This window comes from Prionailurus bengalensis, chromosome A1 (assembly GCF_016509475.1).
Source record: "Prionailurus bengalensis isolate Pbe53 chromosome A1, Fcat_Pben_1.1_paternal_pri, whole genome shotgun sequence".
Classification (NCBI taxonomy): domain Eukaryota; kingdom Metazoa; phylum Chordata; class Mammalia; order Carnivora; family Felidae; genus Prionailurus; species Prionailurus bengalensis.
In genome coordinates, this window is record NC_057343.1 from 11,571,458 (window position 1) to 11,588,399 (window position 16,942).

The window sequence follows — 16,942 nt, forward strand, 5'->3', positions numbered from 1 at the left end:
TTAGATACTTGTAATTGTCTTAGGCAATAAAACATTATATAACCACAGCCCTTTTCAGAAGTCTTGTTTTTGTTACAAAAAAAATTTTTAACGTTTATTTATTTTTGAGAAGCAGAGAGAAATAGAGCATGAGCAGGGGAGGGATAGAGAGAGGGAGACACAGAATCTGAAGCAGACTCCAGGCTCTGAGCTGTCAGCACAGAGCCTGACACAGAGCTTGAACCCACAAACCGTGAGATCATGACCTGAGCCAAAGTCAGAAGCTTAACTGACTGGGCCGCCCAGGCGCTCCTCACTTTTCAGTAGTCTTAAGTAAACTTCCTCTTAAGCTTCAGTACCAAAATATTTATAGTGCCCCTTTTTTGGCCCTAGAGAAACAATAGCAACAAGGGAAGAAACCGCCAAATTCTTTTACCTCAGACAAATACTGTATGGTACCGCTTATATGTGGAATATAACAAAGTCAGACTTACAAAACTATAGTAAAATGGTGGTTACCAGGGAATGAGGGGGTAGGGGGGTAAAACTGATGGTGTTTAAGGATAAAACTTAACAATGAGCAGTAAATAAACTGTGGTGATCCAATGCACAGTGTAATGAATATAGACAGTATTGTACTACTGTGCTGTGGTAAATATCAATACAATGGCAATCATATTAACTATATAATTACATCAAAACAACACATAAGCCTTAAATTTACACATTGTTATATGTCATATATATCGAAACACAAGAAAGATAAACACTCAAAAAACAATTATTTTCCCTAAGCTATTCATCATTTTCTTTCTTCATTGTCCTTATCTACTTTATATAACTTTTGCATTTTTGTTGTTGTGGTTGTTGGTTGTCATGTTATTACATCTGGAGCTAGATCTTGTTTCCCTGGCATCAATTTTAATATATCATAGTATTTTTTACATAAAGGACATGATAATTTGTTTTTTTATCTATTTTTATGGCTGAAAATTTTATGTTCTGCATTTTTTCATGATTTTCAACTTCATTTTCTATATAAATCTGTGGAAAAGTTGAACTGTTCATTTTTGATTCACCAGCTCACGCTGTTTTCATGATTAAATGAGTCATGAAACCATTTACTTAATTTACAAATTTGACTCTAAACTCTCTGTGTGACAATTTTTTAAACCAGGCGTGAGTACACTAGTTTCACATTTTCCTAGAAAACTTGTGGCAGATAAATTGTGTTTTGCTTTTTAGCCTCCCTTCTTTGGGTACTTTTTGCTTATTTCTCCAATTTTCAGTGTTCTTAAAAATTTGTGGGTCAGCTAATTAGTGATGCTTTATTCCTAGAAAATGTAACGAAACGATGTGTACCATTACGTGCATTAACAAGACAGCAGGTCTGTGCTCTGCAAGATGGTGCAGAGCTTTATGAAGCAGTGAAGAACGCACCAGACCCGGCTTCCCTTGAGGTGAGAGAGTAAGAGGGCACACAGCGAGTCTTAACCTTAATCCTTTAAGGTGGGAAGCTGCCGTCGGTCTTCTGGCCATTACAGGAGTGGTGTATTGAATTGGTGTTTCTCAAAGATGATGTGTGCATCTCTGGAGTGCTCAGTGATGTGCCAAACCAGTGCATTTCAGTTCTATACCAAATGGAGGACAGAGGGATTAAATAATTTTTTTAACGTCTATTTATTTTTGAGAGTGGCGGAGGAGGGATAGAGAGAGGGAGACACGGGATGTGAAGCAGGCTCCAGGCTCTGAGCTGTCAGCACAGAGCCCGACGTGGGGGCTCCAACTCACGAACTGTGAGGTCATGACCTGAGCTGAAGTCGAACGCTTCACCAACTGAGCCACCCAAGCACCCTTTAAATAATTTTATGTATTAAATAAACATGGCTTCAAATACAGGCAAAACTTGTTTACTTTTCAGATAAAACAAGTATCTTCAAAGCAGTGTCTCAGTTGCCATGTTCTCACCTGCTTCTCAGATCCTACCTAGAGTTTATTTGATAATCCTCTAAGAATATTTTGGTGGAAAAGTGTCAGAAGCACTAAATTGTGTTAGATTCACGGCTATGCCATTTATTAGACAACTGGGCATAAAATAGCTATAAAATGGGCATAAAATAAGTTGGGGATCAAATTAGATAATAAATGCAAAAATGTACTGTTATAAAGTTCCATTATCAATGTTAGTTACTATCATCAGAACATCATTTATTAAGGTAAGCTGCCTCCTAAGTTTTTAGACACCTGGGTATCTAGTTAATGCAAATTCTGGGATTAGTTGGCTAGATAGGAGGGGAAGTTTTAAGAAAACTGTTGTTTATTGATTAATCTCGTTTATTTGATGGCAATACATCTGGTTGATAGCCTTAACTTTCTTAACTAGTAGGACTATGAAATAAACAGCACTCCGTTAGGAGAGAAGTGCTCTTCTGAATAGAATTCCTTCATATTACCAAATGTTACAACTGAGATTCACCCTGTGAGGAGTGTCAAGGGAAAAATCTGTGAGTGGCTTGATCACTAGGTCCTAGGAGTATATGATTCTGGAGCTTTCACTTAGATAAAGTTGTTAATGCAATTCTTGGAGGGAAAGATAGCCATCCATTTCCAAGAGACCTCGTCAAAAGGGTTTGTTTTCAGTGACAGTGTTGAGTGTTGGAAGACTTTGGAATCACAGTTTGGCTTTTTTAATCGTGTTTAAACACTCTTCGTATTTAGAAAGACCTTTTCAGGGCACAGAGATTCCGTAGTTTCCCTTCCCACTGTGGATATTAACACGTGTGAGGCAGCAGCTATCTAGCGTGCTCTGTGTTGGGATTCTATTTCCTGTTTCATTTGATTTTATTTTTTGTTCATTCATTTTTGTTATACTGAGTAAGCATCCGAAGAGATAAAGACAGCAATGTGCTAAAATGACTGGGAGAGAAGTGTGGAGGCAGAGAGAAGTGCTTGTAGCACATGTCTGTTTTCAGTCATATCTGCTATTCCAGAGAGTTAATAAAATTGTACTGCAGTGGGGTAAGAATGGGAGCTCTTGAACTGCCTCTCCCTGTATGCCCTGCAAGTGATTCATTCTCTCTGCATCAGTTTCATCATCCATAACATGCAAACAATACAGTGCCTACCTCCACGGGGTTACTGTAAGGATTAAATGAATTAATACATTTATCACACACAGATCCATTCCTCAAATATAGGGAGCATTCAAATGTCAGCCATTTGTAATGTTGATGACAGTTATGATTATTACGGTACATTTATAAGTAAGGGGTTATTTTGGCCCTGGGGAAATTTGTCACAAAGATAGTTGAACAGTCTAAGGCACCTGAAAATATTTGTTATGTGATAAGCTAAGTACATTAATCTCAATTTTTATATTGTATTATTAAAGTGAACTCAGTTCTGTCATATTTTATCCCCATTTAAAGAGATTCATGGGTCGCCTGGGTGGCTCAGTCGGTTAAGCATCCAACTTCAGCTCAGGTCATGATCTCACATGGTCCGTGAGTTCGAATCCCGCATCGGGCTCTGTGCTGACAGCTCCGAGCCTAGGGCCTGCTTCGAACTCTGTGTGTGTGTGTGTGTGTGTGTGTGTGTGTGTGTCTCTCTCTCTCTCTCTCTCTCTCTCTCTCTCTCTCTTTGTGCCTCTCCCTCACTCACGCTCTGCCTCTCTCCCTCTCAAAAATAAATAAACATTACAAAATAAATAAAGAGGTTCATTTATAGTGGATGAGGTTTTTTTGTTTTGTTTGCCTTTTATTCTAATAAAATTTGCCTTAATAAATTAAATGATCATAGGCTTATTTCAGTGAAGAGCAGATAAGAGCTTTGAATAATCACAGACAGATGTTGAATGATAAGAAGCAAGCACAGATCCAGCTGGAATTCAGGAAGGCTATGGAATCTGCTGAGCAAGGAGAACAAATGTTACCAAGGGATGTTACAACTGTGTGGAAGATGCGTATCATAAGCTATGGGAAAAAAGAAAAAGATTCAGGTCAGTATGTAAATTTTTTTAAGTTCAAGTACTATTTATTAACAAAATGACTTCAAGTGCTAAAGTATAAAGTCAACATGTATCAGAGGAGCAAAAGTGGGCTACCAGTGCCCACAAGATAATGATATAATCCTTGGATCTTTGTTGCTACCATATTTGTTTTATAAGAATTTTAATGAATATCAGTTCTTGTATTATGTCTTTTTCCTCTTTATCTAGTTACATTGAGTATCTGGCGTCCATCATCTGATTTATATTCCCTGTTAACAGAGGGAAAAAGATACAGAATCTATCATCTTGCAACGTCACAATCTAAAAGTAAATCTGAAAGAGCTCACATACAGCTCACAGCAACAAAGAAAACTCAGTATCAACAACTACCGGTACAAACTTTTCATTATAGTTTTTTAATTTTGATTAATGCATATTAGTTTAGAGAATCTACATACGCTGATTTTTTTTTCTTGTAGGCTTCAGATGAACTCCTATTCCAAGTTTATCAGCCGAGGGAGCCCCTTTACTTTAACAAACTATTGGATCCAGACTTCCAGCCACCTTGTTCTGAGGTGGACTTAATAGGATTTGTAGTTTCTGTTGTGAAAAAAATAGGTAATCCACAGTGTATTTTTTTATTTCTTTTTTTTCTTGTTTATTTTTTTTAATGTACATCCAAGTTAGCATATAGTGCAACAATGATTTCAGGAGTAGATTCCTTAATTCCCCTTACCCATTTAGCCCATCCCCCCTCCCACACCCCTTCCAGGAACCCTCTGTTTGTTCTCCATATTTAAGTCTCGTATGTTTTGTCCCCCTCCCTGTTTTTATATTATTTTTGCTTCCCTTCCCTTGTGTTCATCTGTTCTGTGTCTTAAAGTCCTCATATAAGTGCAGTCCTGTGATATTTATCTCTCTCTGACTGACTTCGCTTACTGTAATACCCTCTAGTTCCATCACGTAGTTGTAAATGGCCAGATTTCATTCTTTTTGATTGCCGAGTAATACTCCAGTGTGTGTGTGTGTGTGTGTGTGTGTGTGTGTGTGTGTGTGTTTACCACATCTTTATCCATTCATCCATCAATGGACATTTGGACTCTTTCCACACTTTGGCTATTGTCGATAGTGCTGCTATAAACATGGGGGTGCATGCGCCCCTTCAAAACAGCACCCCTGTATCTTGTGGATAAATGCCTAGTAGTGCAATTGCTGGGTTGTAGGGTAGTTCTATTTTTAATTTTTTGAGGAACCTCCATACTGTTTTCCAGAGTGGTTGCACCAGTTTGCATTCCCAGCAGCAGTGCAAAAGAGATCCTCTTTCTCCCCATCCTCACCAACATCTGTTGTTACCTGAGTTGTTAATGTTTGCCACTTACAGGTGTGAGGTGGTATCTTATTGTGGTTTTGATTTCTATTTTCCTGATGAGGAGTGAAGTTGAGCATTTCTTCATGTGCTGGTTGGCCATCTAGATGTCTTCTTTGGAGAGGTGTCTACTCATGTCTTTTGCCCATTTCTTCACTAGATTATTTGTTTATTGGGTGTTGAGTTTGGTAAGTTCTTTATAGATGTTGGATACTAGCCCTTTATCTGATATGTCGTTTGCAAATATCTTCTCCCATTCTGTCGGCTGCCTTTTAGTTTTGCTGATTGTTTCCTTTGCTCCACGGTATATTTTTAATTGTAGCTTTTTATGAATGCTTTTGGAAAATGTTATCTTTTAAAATTTGTCTTCCTTAAGATTAATTGGAGTTACAAATCAGCAAATTTAGTGACTAGCGATTTGAAAGTAGGCCTGTGTTAACCTCAATTCTTCATGAACAGCAATTCTACAGTATTACAGGGAAAGAACCTACATCCTATTCTGTGATATTTAATTTTAAAGAAGTTGCTAGGAATGTTTTGTAGCATTTGAATGGTTACTGGGTAAATAATTATAACTTCCCTCTATAGTTTATTGAGCACTCAAACCTCCACCTCCCACTTCTCTGCAATATCCCTCATACCCCAAATAATGTCTCTTGTTCTAAAGCCAACTTTGTTTATTTAGTGTGGCCGCTCCAACTTTTGTATGGTTAGTACTTGTTTGTATGGTACATCTTTTCCCACCTGGTATTTTTAACCTGTCAACATCTTTATATTTAAATTGGGTTTCTGGAAGACAGCCCAGTTGGATCTTGCTTTCTTATCCAGTGTGAGGGTCTCTGGTCTTTTAACTGGTATGTTTAATCTGATCAACTTTAATGTGATTATTAGCATGGTTGGATTAAAATGTACCTACCACCTTGCTAGCTAGCTATTTTCCCTGTGTCCCATTAGTTCCCTGTGTTGGAAGGTTATTCTCTGTGATGTTCCTACACATTTTGTAGCAGCCATTGTCTCAGACTCTCACTTCAAGAATGCTTATATAGCAAAAAAATCTTGGAAGGATGGAGATCGTGTCTGCCTCCAACACAGAGGGCACATTTATTTCCCAACCAGGGAATCTGGTCTCTTTTTCTGTGTGTTTGATTTTTTTTTTCTTGTTTATTGTTGTTGTTATTGTCGTTGTTTAAATTCCATGGGTGAGATTCTGATTGTATTTTGAAGGAGAGGGACAGTGTGAAGTAAAGAGAGGAGTCAAGGAGTTCAGTGCCAAGGTGTTTGGTCTGAGCACATGAGAAGAGAGAGCTGTCATTTACTGAGAGGGAAAGAGAACAAGAAAAAGAGATGTGTGTGGGAAGGGTGAAGAGCTCAGTTTGGTCAGTTAAGTTTTAGATGCTTAGTCTAAACAGAAATTTCTACCTGACAGTTGGGTATGCAGGAGTCTGGGGAAGCGGTCTGGGCTGAAGATATAAACTGGGACATCATCAACGTACAGGTGCCGTTTAAAGCTGTGAGACTGGATGAGGCCAGTGGGTGTGGGAGTAGCTAGAGAGGTGGCTCGGACACTCTGACGCTTAGAAGCAGAAAGATGTAAAGGAACCAGTAAAAGAAACAAGAGGAGCAGCCTGAGGAGTGGGAGGAATACTTAGGGAGTGAGCTGCGCTGAGAGCCCAGAGGGAAGAGTTCCAGAAAGAGGGGACTGATTCGGTCTCGGATGGCATTTGATGGCTGAGACAGGGAGGCGAGGGCCAGGAAGGGGCTGCTGGCTTGAGCCCCAGGAGGAGCCAGTCTGATGGTAAGGTGGGCAGGGGAGTGGAAAGAGAGGCACGCGCACAGTGGACACAGGCATTATAAGGTCATGCTTCAAGCACCGAAGGGAAATGGAGCACTCACAAGAAGGAGAATTGGGATCAAGAGAATGTCTGTGTTTTCCAGTGCAAGTGCTACTAGCATCCCGATGAGATCGTGTAGACTGACTAGAAAGGTCCAATAACGGGGTGAATGTTTTTAGAGGTGGGGAGCAGCCACGAGCCAAGAGCAGGGGAGACAACTACCCCAGCCTGACGTCCTGTGGCACAAGAGGTCTGCAGGGGGCAGCAGTGGCCTCGGAGGAGGAGAGCCAGGTCTCAGTTACAGCAGGCCGGTAAAGACAGCACTTAAGGAATGGTTGAGGGTAGTGAGGACTTGTCCAGTGAAGGTGTTCCAGGCGGCAGGGAGAGGTAGGAGACGGTGCGAAAGGAGGTAGTGTATGAAACTTTCCGGAGATGGGAAATACGGCAGGACCCGGGAGCCTGGCTGCTTGTGGAGACTTACCTGAGATCACTTCTCATGGCCCCAAGGCAGATAGCGGTGAGGAGGTGAGGTGCACGGGAGGAAAACGTGTGAGACCTGCCAGGACCCAGTGGTTCTTGACTTTCTACCGTGTCCAAGACCATTTTTCCCCCTCTTAGTTACTGAGTAATGGCTGCAAACTTGAGTTTCTTTCCACTATATATTGTCCATCTCTGGGAGATACTAGCTCTATTCTTCATCATTTTTCCTGGTTCCGTGAGTCCCCTGTGATTAATTTGCATTGCTGCCGTAACTAAGTACCACAAGCTGGGGGAGCATAAACAACCAAAATTTACTGTCTCAGTTCTGCAGACCAGAAGTCCGAAAGCAAGGTGTCGGCAGAGTTGGTTCCTTCTGAGGCTGTGAGGGAGACGTGTTCAGCGCCTTGCTCCCCGCACCCGCTGGTTTGCTGGCAATCTTTACTGCTCCGTGGCTTATAGGTGCACCACCACGATCTCTGCCTTCATCTTCACGTGACTTTCTCTCTGTGTGCGTGTCTGTGTCCAAACTTCCCCTTTGTATAAGGACATTGATCGTCACGACTGCATCTTAACTTGATTACGTCTGCAAAGACCTTGTTTCCAAATAAGGTCACGCTCACAGGTACTGGGGGTCAGGACTTCAACATCTTGAGTGGGGGACACAGTTCAACCCACCAACACCCTGGAATGTTCACTTCTGTCAGTCCTGCTCGTCTGCTTTTCCCCTGCAGCCATGTTCATTATTTGCGATCAGAAGAGGAAAAAGGTCAGACGCCCATTCCATTTGCTTTTCTTCAGGTTTACAGGTAATAGAATTCTCAAATTTTCACCAGTTTGGGGAAGGAGATTAGAAGCTGAGCCCCTTCTGTGCCTGGCCTATCCACACTCTCGTTTCTTTCTTTCATCACCAATTTTTAAATTTTACATCAGAATATTCCTCATTTGGGTTTTTAGTGAACATTTCTTTTTTTTTTTTTTATTTAGTTTGATGTTAAATGTTAGAGGAAAAAATTCTCTTCAAACGTTTCGAAGTGCCACCTTAAACCCGAAGTAGTACTTATCTAACACTCAAATCTACTGATGATGGTTCCTGGCTTAAAATCTTCAGTGGCTCCTGTCCCTTAGAAAATGAAACCCACACTCCTTCATAGGCCTGAAAAACTCTTCAGCTGCCTCAAACCGCCACCCCACACACCTCAGCTAAACTATGCCACTTCATGTGCCTGATGCATTATATATAACATTTAACACTTTCAACCTTTAAAAAATACACCTTACTAACAATGCCCTTTGTCCTCCTGTCTAAAGGAGTTGGAGAACCGTTGTCATTCGCTATTCAGCCCAGCTGAATAATGTTCCTCCCCAGCTGGGTGCTTATGCCAGCTTAGATCTTCCCTCCTCAGTTTCTGTAGCGTTTAGTGCGTTGGGTTGCTTCAGCATCCGTCACGTGGCCCATGATCCTGTGTCCACGTTTCTGAACCTCCTCCCCACCAATGATACTGTGATCTCTTCAAGGACAGGGACTCAGTTTTAGTTTCTTTCTGTCCCCACTTCTAACAAAATGGGGCGGGGGGAGTGGGTAATTGTTGAAAACTTCACATATATACATAAAGTGCTCGTAGTAATGCTGTTCATTTGCTGTTATCATCCCTCTGTACAGATGGGGAGACCGGAGCTCAGAGATGTTAAATAACCTGCCCAAGGTCACAATTATATAAACGATTGGAACCCATACTTTCAGGCTCTAATGCCTATGTGTTCTTCTTCTGCTTCAGCTAACAAAGCCAAACCAAATCCAACCATCTGAGAGTTGGGCTTGAAGTAGGGACTACTGTGTGTTCAATCTGTTGTGTTACTATATTACAAACACTGTGGCAGCCGATGAATTAATTAAACGAGATCACTTCTTAGGTCAGTTTCCCAGGAAACAGACTGAGATTTTCATGCAGATGTATTGGAAAGTGCACTCAGGAGCAGCAGCTGCCTCTGGGCAGAGAGGGGAGCTGCGGGGTGGGGTGGGGGGGTGGGGGGGGGCGCTCAGGGAGCCGTGCAGCGCTTGGCAGAGGGGGAAGCCCTGCAGTGCCGTTGCTGCAGAGGTACAGCAGTCCCGGTCTGGTGGGGATTCTGCAGCTGGCGTGTCTCTTGGCGAGAATTTGTGAAGTGGCCTCACATACTGCTGTGTGCTTTAGCCTTTCAGTGAAACTTTCGAAAAAGAATTTAAAGGGAACAGGGGATTCTGCGTGTGTTCAGAACAATCCCAGACTGCAAACCTGCAGAATAATTTCCCTCTTATCCTTTTATTTTCTTGATTTTTTCAGTGCCAACATTCTAAAAGTGTTACTTGAAAAAAATTCTTCCAGTTGTTACCATTTGTACGAGATGTGTGGTAATTACAGAAAATTTTCTATTTTTTTTCAGTGTATATAATTTGATCTAGGTATGAAACCTATACTGAGGAAAAAATGAAATGAGGGAGCTATCCTGGAAGCTTATTTTCATATTTTGCATTTTCTAAATGTTTTTCAGTAAACAAGTATTGCTTTTAAAATTGGGGGGAAAACATAGTTTAAAGAAGCACATTTGAGAGAAGGGCTGTAATCATTTTGAATATAATTAGAGGCAAATTCCCAAATTAGAAAATTGAACATACTTGGGAAACATAATTTCTCTAAAAGCAGTATTTAATATTTAGGATTACAATCCATTAAATGAATCTACTTACAAAATTGAAAACAGTGAAAGGAATAACCATCATTTGCAACAGGATAAACAAATCATTATCTGAGAATGGCAATTCTTTGGGTTCCTATCATTTATAAGGGAAACATAATTCTTAACAGAGACAAGAAATTCTAAATCGTTAAATGGTGAGTGCCTCAGTCCTGTCTCTTCCCATTTTTGGCATTGAAACTTTTTCACTTTTTATTTTGAATAATTTCAGGCCTTCAGAAAAGTTGCAAAACTAATGCAGACTTTACAATTATCCCTCCCCCAGCTTCCCCTAATGTCAGCATCTTGTGTGACCGTGGTACCATTATTAGAATCAGGAAGTTAACATTGGCATAATATTATTACCTGCAGTGTAGATTTAAGTGTAGATTTATGCTGTTTTACTTCTTCTGTTCCAGGATCCCACTTTCGTGTAATCATCATTTCTCCCGAGTCTCCTCTTGTCTTTAACAGTTCCCCAGTCTTCTCTTGGTTATTTTTTTTTTTTTTATGTTTATTTACTTTTGACAGAGAGAGAGAGAGACAGAGCATGAGTGGGGGAGGGGTAGAGAGAGGGGGAGACACAGAATCTGAAACAGGCTCCAGGCTCTGAGCTGTCAGCACAGAGCCCGACGCGGGGCTCGAGCTCACGGACTGCGAGATCATGACCTGAGCCAAAGTCAGACGGTCAACCGACTGAGCCACCAGGTGCCCCTCCCCAGTCTTCTCCCGTTTTTCCCAATCTTGACTCTTGAATAGACTGATCATGTTGTAGCATTTTCCTCAACTTGGGTTTGTCTGATTTTTTCTCATGATTGGAATAAGGTTATACATGTTTGGCAAAAGTGCCACAGAAACAGTGTTGTGTCTGTCCACCTCCCCATCAAGGGTTTAACGATGCTGATATTGCTTGTCACTGGGAGCGGCAGCCTTGAGGTCTGCAACCTTAACCTTAAAGGAGATTCCTTGAGACTATGCAAGTCCAATTTCACCTCAAACTTTCACCAATTAATTTTAGCATCTATCAGCTGATTTTGTTTGCAGCAGTTTTTACCGTAGTGTTTGCCTAATGATTTCCTTTTTTTTCTTTCTTCTTTCATTCTCCATTTATTGGAGCTCTACTATAAGGAAGAGCTGCCCCTTTTCCCCAAATTTACTTTCTTATTTGATTTATATCAGTATGGACGAATGAATATGTATTTTAGTCTGTGGGTTACAATTCAATACCTGCATTATTTTGTTGTTTAGATTGTTTCCGTTTGGGTCACTAGGAGTTTTTTTCAGATTGACTCCTGTAATTTTGCGAGCACCTCTTTTCGGCATTACAAGATGTTCCAGGTTCATCTTATATGTTCCTTGCCCCAATCAAGTTGAACCAACTACTTCTCAAAGAAACCCTGGATCACTTTTTTTTTTTTTTTTTTTTTTTTTTTTGAGAAAACTGTGTTTATAGCCATGACCTGATGGCTAGGTACACTCATTACTGCACAAGCCTCATTGCTTCTAGGCCCTATCAGACAGAAGGAGCCAGGAAGTATGTGTGTATATTCTATTGTGGATTTCCTCCTCTGTGGTTGGGCTTTTTGTTGGTGGGATAGGTGAAGCGTGTGTGAAACACTGTGGTTCTAAGAATCAGCTGCACAAAGACATACCAAGGGAAGCATCACTTTTCATTCCTTCCACCCCAGTGCTGTTTCTCCCCTGCTTTCTACCCACGTCCTGTCTCTGTAGTTTCTGCTTTATCCTTCCTGTATTTGTTCTCCACAAGTGGACAGATACATGTACAATTTCTTATATCAACTTCTTTCTTATATGAAGAGTAACAGACTTTAATTTTTGTGCGTGTGCGTGCTTTTCTTTTTTCACTTAACAGTATCAGTTCATAGCAAGCTATCTCATTCTTTATTTCTTTTTAATTCCTAGATATTCTATTTTTAGTGCAATTGTAAATGGGATTTTCTTAATTTATCTTTCTGCTAGTTATTAGTAAATAGAAACACTATAGATTTCTGTGCATTAATTTTGTATCCTGAAACTTGAATGAATTCATGGATCAGTTCTAGTAGTTTTTTTTTGATGGAGTCCTTATGGTTTTCTATATAGTGTCATGTCATCTGCAAAGAGTGAAAGTTTAATTTCTTTCTTACCAATTTGGATCATTTTTTTTCTTTTTTGTCTAATTGCTGCAGCTAGGATATCTAGTACTGTGTTGAATAAAAATGGTGAGAGTGGACATCTTTGTCTTGTTCCTGATTTTAGGGGGAAAGCTCTCAGTTTTTTACCACTGAGTATGATGTTGGGTTTTTCATATGTTCCCTCTAACCCTGCTTTGTTGAGGATTCTCATCATGAATGGATGTTGTACTTTGTCAGATCCTTTTTCTGCTTCTATTGAGATGATCATATGATTTTTTATCCTTTCTCTTCTTGATGTAATGTATTGTGGTGATTAATTTGCAAATATTGAACCACTCTTGTATCCTGGGAATGAAACCCCTTTGATTGTGGTGAATGGTTTCTTTGATGTATTGTTGGATTCAGTTTCCTAATGTTTTGTTGAAGATTTGTTCATCGGGCATATTGGCGTGTAGTTTGTTTTCAAGTGTCTATCTGGTTTTGATATCAGGATAATGCTGTACTCATAGAGTGTATTTGGGAGTCTTCCTTCCTCTTCTGTTTTTTGAACTAGTTTGAGAAGAATAGGTATTCACTGTTACTTAAATGTTCACCTGTGAATTCACCTGTGAAGCCATCTGGTCCTGGGCTTTTGTTTATTGGGAATTGTTTGATTACTGATTCATTTTCATTGCTAGTAATCAGTCTGTCCAAATTTTCTGTTTCTTCCTGATTCAGTTTTGGGAGGTTACATGTTTCTAAGAATTTATGCATTTCTCCTAGATTGTCCAACTTGTTGGCATATACTTTTTCATAATGTGATCTTTGTATTTTTATTATTTCTCCTCCTTCATTTGTGATTTTGTTTGAGCCCTCTTTTTCTTGAGGAGTCTGGCTTTGGTCTGGTGTACCAATTTTGTTTATCTTTTCAAAGATCTAGCTTCTGGTTTCATTGATCTTTTTTTTTTTTTTTGTCTCATTTATTTCTGCTCTAATCTTTATAATTTCTTTCCTTCTACTAGCTTTGGATTTTGTTTGTTCTTTTTCTGTTTCCTTTGGGTGTAAGTTTAGGTTGTTTATTAGGGATTTTTCTTATTTCTTGAAGTAGGCCTGTATTGCTATAAACTTCCCTGTTAGAACAGCTTTTGCTTCTCCCCAAAGATCTTGGACCGTTTGTTTACAGAGCACTTCCTCATTCTTTTGTACAGCTGCATAGTACAAAATTGTATGAATGTGCCAGTGTTTGTCCCTACTGCTCTCCTGTGCTTCAGTGAGTAACCTTGTACAGAGTGTTTTCATGAATCTTGTTCATATATATCTCACTATTATTGGAAGTACATCTTCAGAATTGAGTACTAAAAGTGGGTTGCTGGGTGGAAAGGTATGTGTGTGTCATTTTGCTGGGTTCTACCAGTTTTTTCTCCAGAGGGTTGCACAAATTTGTATTCCCGCCAGCAATGTATGAGTATACCTGCTTCCCCATGGCCTCAGTAACAGAATATGTTGTCATATTAACACTGAAATTTTAACACCATAAACAGCAGGTTATTTTGGAAATTCTGAGCTTTCTCTAAACTTATTTTGGTCTGTTTTACTATTAGCATACCAAAACAAATAGGCATATTAGAACTTCCTTGAATTTTTAAAAATTTATCTGACATATGTAATGAAGTGGAATTTTTTGTTTTGTTTTGTTTTGTTTCATCTTAGGTTTTGCTCCTTTGGTCTATTTGTCAGATGAGTGCCATAATTTATTGGCAATCAAGGTCTGGACCGATCTTAATGAAGACATTGTTAAACCTCATACATTAATTGCTGCTAGCAACCTCCAGTGGCGACCAGAATCTAAATCAGGAATTCCTACTTTATTTGCTGGAGATTTTTCCAGGTTTTCTGCCAGTCCAAAGGAGGGCCATTTTCAAGAGACATTCCACAAAATGAAAAATACTATTGAGGTAAAATTACTTTGGGCATTACCACGCAATTTGGTATTTTCTTATTTTGATGGTCAAATATCAAGGAAATGGTGGCTTCTATGAAAATTGAATAGTCGGGAAATAATGTGAGATGAGGGTTCCTCAAAGATGAATTGCTCAGGAGCCTGAGGAGATGGGGAGACAACAGCTGGGAGAAAGTGACTTGAAGGGGATTGAGTGAGGAGAAATCCTGAGGAGGATGTTCAGAGCTACAGGTCATGTGGGCAACAAGAATGAGTTACCCATGGTTCATAGCAGTATCATTAGTTAATAACCAGCAGATTCCAAATTCACGTTTTAAACTCCCTATCTAGTATTTTATAGTTTATGTCTGTCCTTGATTTGAAATAATCTCAAATAGGAGAATACTGAAATTATTTTCCCTGGCTAATGTATACATTTTATGCTTAAATTTATACATATAGCAGGTAATAATTATTAGCTACAGTTTTAGAGTGCTTGCTGTATGTCAGGCCTTGTTCATAGCCTGTCGCATTCAATTCTTCCACCAATCCTATGAGGTGGGGAACTGTTTTTCCATTTTATTGATGAAAAACAGCGAGATTAACTCACACAGCCAAGTTGTTAGAAGCAAGATTCATACTTAAGCTCTCTGAGTACACAGCCCCAACTTTTTTTTTTTTTTTTTTTGAGAGAGAGAGAGATGGAGGGAGGGGCGGAGCGAGAGGGAGACACAGAATCCTTAGCAGGCTCTAGGCTCTGAGCTATCAGCACGGAGCCCGAGATGGGGCTCAGACTCACAAACCACAAGATATGACCTGAAGTGAAGTCAGATGCTTAACTGACTGCGCCACCCAAGTGCCCCTGCATAGCCCCACCTATTAACCACTGTGCAATGCTGCCTCCCAATAAAATTTTGGATTTTTTAAATTGCTAACTAGTAAAGAATCTTCTAAGATAAGGCTGTTAGTTTGATACCTGAAATGTGTGTTGTTCAAAATATATATATAAATAAAATTATATTTTAAAAGCATCAGAGTAGCCAGCTGTATAAAGGAAGTTTGTGTAATATTTTACCTAAAGACTCGATATATATTATAGTGAAGAATAACACCCTAATTGATCTGGTTTCTAAATTGGGGGTGGAGTGAGAATTATATTCACGATTTGGCCTCCATACAGATGAAAAACATCCCAGGATTTCTCCCAGGTTTTATTCAAGGATTGTTCAGAGACAACTGTTATTTACATAGCATTTTTAACTTTTACAAAATACTCTCATGAATTAGGTTAAATTATATAAACCTGCTGGTATTCGACCAGTTGTAACTTCTGAAACAACAGTTTTATGTGGCTTAACCTATATATTGTTTCCGTTCTTAGAACAGACGTGAGGCAGTTGTCTCATTTGACTACTAACCCAGGGCATACTCTATAGATGTTAGGTGATTTACAGCTATTAGGTAGGAAATAGAGCTGGAATTTGAGCCCCCATCTTCCAGCTCCTAATCCAGTACCGTGAATACCTTGCTAATTAAACTGGCTGGTTGGCAAGATCTCTCCCATCTCTTTTCTTCCCTGACGTACACACACTCCCTCCCTCCCTCCAACATGTTGGCTTTGCATTTTTACACTGGTATATTGTTTGACAGTTGCTCTCAAATTTTGGGTGTGTCATTCTTTTTTTCTGGTCTGAATCTTTTATTTCTAATTTTAAAGGTAACATTTTCTGAAAACATGAAAATGTGTATTTTCATTTTACAAAACAGCTTTTCCAATTTATTTTCTTAGAATGTTGATACGTTTTGCAACGATGCAGAAAACAAACTTGTGCATATACTTAATGCAAACAGTCCCAAGGTGTCCACCCCGACGAAAGACTATGCTTCAGAGCCACACACCATTCAAACAGTCCTTGGCCTAGGAAATAAACTTTCAGTAAGTTAATTGAAGGAATTTTATGAGTATTATGTATGCAGTCAATACTATATTCTGGTGTGCATGTGGTAAACTTGGTCAAATGGAATTAAACTTGACTAGAAAGTGTAGTTTATTGTTAAATGGCTCCTGTAAGTATAGGTTATCTGGAAATTATATCTTGTTTATCAAAGCCAGAATGGAACCTTCTTTGGGGTTACATTTGACAAACAGGTGTTTTCATTTTTAGCATTGCAAGTGCATGTGATAGAAAATAGTGTTTTGCCTCTGTCCTTTTGCTAGAAGGACTATTCTATACAGTTAGGGGTGTTTCTAAGCTCAGCTTATTAACTCTTTAAATCACCATACACGCAAATTAAGCTGTAAGGTCTGTAATACTGACTGACGACTAAATCTCAAGTAGCTAACAGTTGCTTAGTGTATCTGTATTAACTCATTTAATCTTTACCACAACCCATGGGATGAAAATTATCTCTGTTTTGCAAATGAGGAAACTATGGTTAAGAGAGGTTGAACAGTTGCCTAAAGTCACAAAACTAGAAAAGTTAAGTATTAGAACCCAGGCAGTCTGTGCTCTTAAAATGGTTTAAAAATGCTTA

The 16,942-nt window shown here is 39.4% G+C and overlaps 1 protein-coding gene across 2 annotated transcripts in view; it reads left to right on the top strand.

The window, feature by feature from the left end:
• The window catches only part of BRCA2 (BRCA2 DNA repair associated), a 60,932-nt gene that overhangs the window by 42,025 nt on the left and 1,965 nt on the right, over window positions 1-16,942 (top strand). For both annotated transcript variants that reach the window (XM_043576498.1, XM_043576509.1), the window contains exons 21-26: window positions 1,318-1,439; window positions 3,778-3,976; window positions 4,196-4,359; window positions 4,447-4,585; window positions 14,179-14,423; window positions 16,197-16,343. In XM_043576498.1, coding sequence (XP_043432433.1) covers window positions 1,318-1,439; window positions 3,778-3,976; window positions 4,196-4,359; window positions 4,447-4,585; window positions 14,179-14,423; window positions 16,197-16,343 — 1,016 coding nt within the window. The remainder of the gene's footprint in view (window positions 1-1,317; window positions 1,440-3,777; window positions 3,977-4,195; window positions 4,360-4,446; window positions 4,586-14,178; window positions 14,424-16,196; window positions 16,344-16,942) is intronic.